The 7,795-nt window shown below is 35.3% G+C and overlaps 1 protein-coding gene across 1 annotated transcript; it reads left to right on the forward strand.

The window, feature by feature from the left end:
* LOC109707767 (probable inactive histone-lysine N-methyltransferase SUVR2) lies at positions 1,175-6,721 on the forward strand. Its single transcript, XM_020229301.1, has 11 exons — positions 1,175-1,376; positions 1,631-1,818; positions 1,912-1,944; positions 2,054-2,086; positions 2,197-2,265; positions 2,351-2,888; positions 3,294-4,249; positions 4,612-4,877; positions 5,772-5,838; positions 5,945-5,995; positions 6,608-6,721. Exons 2-11 carry the CDS (start codon positions 1,633-1,635, stop codon positions 6,692-6,694), a joined length of 2,286 nt encoding a protein of 761 aa, XP_020084890.1. The 5' UTR covers positions 1,175-1,376; positions 1,631-1,632; the 3' UTR covers positions 6,695-6,721.

A 7,795-nucleotide genomic window follows, 5' to 3' on the forward strand; every position in this document is an offset into this window, starting at 1 on the left:
GGTACCTTGTCGAGATCGATTTGAAAAGAATTGGTATCTTTCCGAGGTATATTCATGAAATTCATATTTGGTATGGGAGAGAGGACGAGATGGGTTTGGAAAGATTTGTTATCTTTCCGAGGTATATTCATGAAATTCATATTTGGTATGGGAGGGAGGAGAGAGAAGAGATGAAGAGAGAAGAGGAGAAAGGAAGAGCGTACACGTGTACAGAATGAGCTGTCAATTAATTTATTTGTATAGATAGGAGAGGGGAGAAAGAAGAGGGAAGAGATGAAGATTTGGTATCTTTCCGAGATGGATTTGGAAAGATTTGGTATTTTTCCAAGGTGTAATCATAAAATTCATATTTGGTATGGAAGGGAAGAGAGAGAAGAGATGAAGAGAGAAGAGAAAGAAAGAGCAGACACGTATACAAAACGAACTGTCAATTAATTTATTTATTATTTATATAAATTTCTATAGATTAATAGATAATAATAATAATAATAATAATAATAATAATAATCTATTAACTTTAATTAACTTTAATTATTAATTATTAATTATTAATTTTTATTTTATTTATTTATTTATATTTTTTTATCTTCAATACTACAGTTGATGTAGTAAAATCTCAATTTTTAAATTTTTTTTATTTTTCCATAATTAATATTTATTATTCTACCACGTGTCGATATAGGGTTGGGTGTGCATCTTGGCTTTCCATATCAGGGTGGCGGCACGGTACGTACCTGGTTGTCTATGCGCAGCAGGTTGGTGGTGGGCCCGACTTGTCCGCATAGAAACTCTGAATCCTCTACATCCTCTCATAAAAATCTCAGGTAACGCCAACATCCGTCCGTTTCTTTCCACCGACTTCCACTGTCTACGGTGGAGATTAATCCCACATAGAAGTTTCTCTGAGGGCACATCTCCATCAGATTCTCGCGATACCGATCTCATATGGCTCAGTGATAATGTTCCTTCGGAACATTGTAAGTTCCAATCCCAGCACTCCATCCGACCGTTCAAGTCACTACCAACGGCGAGTAAATGGCCACGTATAACGAGAATTACCGTGATCCGCGGTATATTATACCGATACCGTTTCATCTCGCACCTGGGACGGCTCTCGACTCTCTCCTCTTCTGCTAACCACTTCTGCTTGAGAACGCCGGGAGCGATTCAAAACCGTAAACCCTAGCTGGGACTCGTTTCGCTCGCTTGGGCAACAATAGCCGCGTATTAGCGCCTCGGTCGAAGGGGCGGAGACGACGTGGTCGACGTGGAAATCCTCGTGGTGTTTAAATTGCCTAAAGAATACGTTTTCTCGTTCCTCCGATCGAAAACTGTTGTGGGACCTAGGGTTTAGGAGTTCGTATTGAAGAGAAGAGGTTAGATATTTGATCTCATTCTCTCTAGGGTTTCTATTTCTTTTTTTCGGTTCGTTTTCGCTCCCATCAACCATCGGTTTTGTGTAAAATCTTGTGGAAAACCTTGTAGAAACTATGCTAGAACTCATATAGCTCATTGTGTAGCCTTTTGTTTTCATGTATTTGAATAGTTTCATGTACTTTGAATCTTTTAGAAGTTGTTTAAATGTGAATATTTTGTGCCTTTTGAAGTGAGTTGTTTGGGTCTCTACCAGCAATGGCGCCGCCAAAGGAGAAGATAGCGGCGGCTATAAGAGCGATGAAGGCCATTGGGATTCCGAAACATACTGTCAAGCCTGTGTTGAAGAACCTCCTTATTGTGTACGAGAACAACTGGGAGTATATAGAAGCAGAGAACTTCCGTGTCTTGGCTGATGCCGTACTCGACTTGCAAGAGTCTAAAGTGCACACGATTTCCTTATCAGGTTTTCAAAATTTTCATCTATTTTTTCAATTCTTTTATGTTAAACTATTCGCTTTCCTGACAAATTTTCAGGTGGATGAGCAACTGAAGAACGAAAGCTATAAGGTGCATCTGCAGAATCTGACATCCTTTTAGGGTTTTGAAATTTTTCATATGTTTTCTCGGTGCTTTTTTGTTCATGTCTGATTTATTGGCTTGGTTTGTAAATTTTCAGGACTATGTATCAGTGACAAAGAAAAATCATAATGTATGGAATTGTGTTTCTTACTCAATATCTTTTATTGGTTGTGAAAAGTTTCACTGGTTTTTCAAAACTTTTATGCTAATATTCCATTCCCTATGTTTCTAATTTTTCAGGAGGATGAGCCAATGAAGAAGAAAACTTATAATGTACGGAATCGTTTACTTTCTTATTCAATTGTTTTGGTTTTCATTTATATTGTTTTGGTTCTCATTTATTTTCTTTTTTTGTTTTATTCTATGTTGTTGCTGATGTCTAATTAATGGATAGGATAACTGTGGGAAGCGGCTTATAAAAGGGCAAGAGGATCCGACTACTCCTTTAAATCATATCTCGGAGATGAATGCAGTTAAGAGGATTAAACTAGAAGAGGTTTCACCAATTGGGACCTCATTGTCCCAACCTTCTCATATACATAGAAAGGTTTCAATGCATAGCTTGGGAAGACATTCTGAAAAGAGGCTCCAGATAGAAGAAAATGTAACACCTAAGTTACTATCGTCATCACCATCATACCGAGTGAGTCACGAAGAAACAGGGGCTATGGTCCTTTTCCATAGAACTAGGTCGAATCAAGAGAGGGCTGATTCGAGACTTATTACTTACGAAAGAGATGAGAGCCTCGATCATGGTAACTTGGTTTCTTGTAAGGGACCGAAGATTGAACCTGGCACTGAGAATTCACCAGAACATGTAGACATAGATTATACTTTACTCAAATCTGACTTGCTGGGTGATGAATATCCAACATCTGAGGCTCCTCTATCGATAGTTTGTACTCCTGAAACAATTCGGACTGTAAACAGAGGTAAATCTACTCCATCTTCTCTGTATTTCATGCTATTTATTTTTATAGCAACTTTCTTACTTTCTTTTTGATTGCAGTCGAGTTATAGCTTTTGGGTGGTAAACTGTGTAATTCTAGAATATACTCTTCTCTATGGATCATTTGGATGTGGCCTTATGTCCCACATATGACTCTAGCAAGATTGATTATGTAACTTTCAATTACTGGAAATTATTGGTTTTGTCATTTGTATACTTTTATGAGACATGAGTAATCCTCTTGATTTTCTACCTACACTTCATAGAAGTTGCATATATCCTGGTTCCTAATTAGCTACAATGTTATAGAATTATTTTGTTAAGCTGTCTATGCTACTCTAATCTATGCAATCCTCTCGCTAATTGAATTAATTTGGTATTGATCTAGGTCACCAAGAGCAACTAAGCCGTCTTGAAGTAGCTTCCTCAAATTCGGGAGCCATTAAACTTTTGTTGACATGTAATCCCTCTGCACTTGATTGTATGGATTTTCATATGCCTAGCATAGAGGCTATATGCAAGGAAGTGGAGAACAAATGTCTTAGATCTTATAAAATTCTTGAACCCAAGTTTTCTCTTCTGGATATTTTGAAAGATATTTGCCATTGTGCCTCAGAGTTAAGTTCTGAACCAGAAAAATCTAGAGGAGAAAGTATTACACATATAATTCCTACTTTAGATTCCTTGCAAAGATCTTTAAATGGTCCTTCATACATGGCTGAAATTTGTAGAAAGAATGTGACTGTAAAAGGAAAGAAGAAGATGCAAACTGAAGTTCAGCAAGATAATTTAAGTAGTTTGATGTTGATTCCACAGCCACAGATTGTACCTGGTGAAATGAGACCTCTGCATGATGTCAATGATATAACAAAGGGTGAAGAAAGAGTTAAAGTATCTGTAAAAAGCGAACTAAACAATGAGCAATACCCACCGTTCTTCCACTACATACCACAAAATCTTCCTTATCAGAATGCCTATATCAATCTATCAATTGCTCGGATTGGAGATGAAGATTGCTGTTCTGACTGTTTCGGCAATTGCTTAGAATCCCCACTTCCTTGTGCATGTGCAAGGGAAACCGGCGGCGAGTTTGCATATACAAAAGATGGACTGCTCAATGAGCATTTTCTCGAAGCATGTATTCTAATGCGCCGTGCTCCTCAAAAGCGTCACTTGTTTTACTGTAAAGATTGTCCTTTAGAAAGAGCGAAGAATGAGGTAAGGCCCGATCCATGCAAAGGACATCCCATGAGGAAGTTTATTAAGGAGTGCTGGAGTAAGTGTGGGTGCAATAAGCAATGTGGAAATCGGGTGGTTCAGCGGGGAATTACATGCAACTTAGAGGCAAGGCTTTTATACTGGTTTTACCATCTGGAGTGATGGCTGCTCTTTTGTTTTTGTTTTCTTTTGGTGCTTTTATTTTCTATTATTGCTGCAAAATTTTCCATTTACACATTTATTGACATTCAGATTTTGTAGGGAGAGGCAAAAAAATAATTTTATAGGGCTGTATAGAAATTATTTTTTTTTTTTTTGCCCTTGTATTTTTTGAGGATGTTAGCAGTGAGAAAACCAAATACTAATTTTTCAGTTAGCTTGTCACTCAGTTTGACATATTTTTCAAGCTAGAAACACAGTGAACTATTATAGACATCATCAATTTTGCCATTTTTATCTATTAATTTCTGATGTATTGGCCTCTTCAGGTGTTTTTAACTTCTGAAGGAAAGGGGTGGGGCCTGCGCACCTGTGATCAATTGCCAAGAGGAGCATTTGTGTGTGAATATGTAGGCGAAGTGTTAACGAATATGGAGCTATATGATCGAACAATGCAAATAACAGGGAATGCGAGACACACTTACCCTGTTCTGCTAGATGCTGACTGGGCAACTGAAGGCGTTCTAAAGGATGAGGAGGCACTATGTTTGGACGCTACTTTTTATGGGAACGTTGCGAGGTTCATAAATCATAGGTAACATAAAAAATTATAACCTTGTAAAACAGAGGTGTTGTGTACGTAAGCGTATGTAAATCTTTCTATTCAACTTATAGTTTTTGTCAAGGATTTTGCTTGTTTGCTGTTGTAAGTACTATCATTTCATCTATATTATTCTAATATTTTAAAAGAGGCAAACAATTTCAAATATACCATACAGAGGTGAAAATGTACTGCCCTTACCTTTACAGCATTTTGAAATTTTTGCCAGAACTTTTCTTTGGATTTTATTACCTTACTGTATGGTATATTTGATTTGGTTACTTTTCTATTGGAAGTTTCCAATTTTTTAGTTCTTTTTACATATTATATTCTAAAGACTAATTTGACAGGACATACTATAAACTTTTTGACAGAAAACCTTCAGAACTTAACATAATTACATGGAATTAAATGCAAGCACAGGTGACTGAAATTAAAATATTAAAAGCTTATGTACTAATTTTAAACTCTGCTATAGTTTAGTTGAAATTTGCACTTTTTAACCTTTAAACACCATAGAGCACTAAATTGCAAGCAGTTAATGATCGTTGGAGGTTAAGATATTTGGATATGCTGTTTGGGTTTCATTCTGAAAGAATTGAACGGAATCACAGACATAATTGTATCTTTACATTGAAAATGCTAATGTGGATACTACTTACTAGTACTAATACACATCATACTGTGAAAGGAATCTAATTTTTTAAAGAGGTGCATTTTCTGTTAAACATTGTAATGCTGAAGTTGTGATTATTGTTTTTCTAGTCTCTGTACTTTTTCACACAAAATAATGTTTTCTATGATTAGAAGTTTAGTACTTAGAGACCGCTATGCTGAAGTGTAACAATTTATTTATTTATTTTTGCTCTGTACTGTGTGTGCAATTAGATGTCGTGATGCGAACTTGATCGAGATACCAGTGGAAATTGAGACACCTGACCACCATTACTATCATGTATGCAAAAGTTTCTCCTTTTCACGCCCATGTATTAAGTACTTTGTAAAAGCTCTTTTGTTTCCATGCTATGTGGTCTCACTATTTCCTTGTTTTTTTTTTGCAGCTTGCGTATTTTACCACCAGGAAAATAGAACCTTGGGAAGAACTAACATGGGTAAGTAGCATTATGCCCTTTGAATTGTTGTATTTAGCATTTTGCCGTAAAGCTTCTACTAGCTCAGAATAACTCTATGGCTTCTTTTTTTTTCTTTTTTTTTTCCTCTCTTTCTGACCATAGCAATATCTTAACAACCTAACTAATCAGGAAACAACAATTTATCTTTATAAAATGCATCTCAGAAAACTATATGTTTATAAGCATCCTGTTTGAGAAAAACAAAAAAAAATGTACATATATGGTGCTTTTGCATCATACATTCTTGCAAGTAGATCTGGTCTGTTTATTTTAACAATTATCAGAAATAGAAAGAGGAGCTCATTTTATATTTAGGTTGAAAAGAAAAATTCTTTCAGTTGCAATTTTGTCGGCTGGCAATCAATTACTGTTTAGATAATCTTTTGGTTCTTATTACAATTTTTTTTTTTTTTTTGCTTCTTGTTTTGTTATGTTTTTTTAGTAATAAGAGTGCCAACTAGAAACCTAAAGCAAAATTTATCTAGATTCACATTTTGAAAATTAATTGCCGATGAATGAACTTCTATTATTCTAGAGGTCAATCTGTACACAGTTACTTGTTATTGAAGCCCTTCTCTATGATCGTTGCAGGATTATGGAATTGATTTTAGTGATTATAACCATCCAGTTAAGGCATTTCAATGTCTATGCGGGAGTAAATTATGCCGAGATGTGTAGCAGATTTCAAGTAAGTGTCTTAAAGCTCAAAAAAGGGGCGCACACGCGCGCGCGCACACAGAGAGAGAGAGAGAGAGAGAGAGAGAGAGAGAGAGAGTGCGTGTGTTTTGTTGGGCTACTATCGGTAGAAACGGCTCGGTTTGCTGCCAATTTGGTTTAATGATAAAGCTTCCGAATCGACGATCGGTATCGTTGAACATGATCTAAATCATTTAAACTATCTAGAATTTGAGTTTTATATTTCTTCGATATTTTTTTTTTGTGCATCAAGTGGATATAAAATAAGCAATTGAAAATGAATATCGTTCAGCAAGTGATAATACAAATTTGTATTCAAGATCTAGAATCTAGATCTTGTTTTAAATAGTTTAACAAATTTTCTAATAATAATGCAGTTGATTTGGATTTTTCTATATCGTTAAACAAGTAAACACACTATATCGGCCATTAAAATGAAAAATTTTTGGATCTTTTTATTCTAAAGTTAGTGATGTTGGAAAAGCATGAAATTTGGTTTATAAATAGTTTAAATTGTCTAAATCAGGTTCAACGGTGACGATCGGCGATTTGGAAGCTTTGTTATCGGAAAATCGGTAGTAAAACAAGCTGTTTACTAGTGATAGTAGCACAACAAAAATTATATACATGCACACACGTTTCCATGTGGCCTTAGAAAGCATGGAGGTTTATGTTATTGAGTTGTTTTTGATGATGGGATATACAATTTGACGATCGGTTTCTTTAGGCATGTTCTTCTCCATCATAACTATCTAGAAACAAAATCTTATAATTTTTTGAAATCATTTGGCAAGTGATCAAAGTGTCTAAAAACTAACTATAGTGTCTAAAAACTAACTATTTTAATGGTCGTTATGGCACGTTTGTAAGTTCAGTGGTGTAGGATAATCCTAATTAGGTGAAATTTTAATAGAAAATTTTACTTACCATCAAGACTAAGATCAATACTTTCGATTTGAAATACAAGTCATTTATTACTGTTTATTATGAGATTTTTATTTTCAACCGATTATTTTGACGTTACCCGTTCACTAGGTGAGCGAAGCCAAAAAATTATGAAATTTGGTTTTGAGATAGTTAAAA

The sequence above is a fragment of the Ananas comosus genome, linkage group 3 (genome assembly GCF_001540865.1).
Source record: "Ananas comosus cultivar F153 linkage group 3, ASM154086v1, whole genome shotgun sequence".
Classification (NCBI taxonomy): Eukaryota; Viridiplantae; Streptophyta; class Magnoliopsida; order Poales; family Bromeliaceae; genus Ananas; species Ananas comosus.

Coding starts and splice junctions, on each gene's coding strand:
- LOC109707767 (XM_020229301.1), top strand. CDS start 1,633: ATGGCGCCGCCAAAGGAGAAGATAGCGGCGGCTATAAGAGCGATGAAG. Junction 2,087..2,196: donor TGACAAAGAAAAATCATAAT/GTATGGAATTGT, acceptor CTAATTTTTCAG/GAGGATGAGCCAATGAAGAA. Junction 2,889..3,293: donor AATTCGGACTGTAAACAGAG/GTAAATCTACTC, acceptor GTATTGATCTAG/GTCACCAAGAGCAACTAAGC.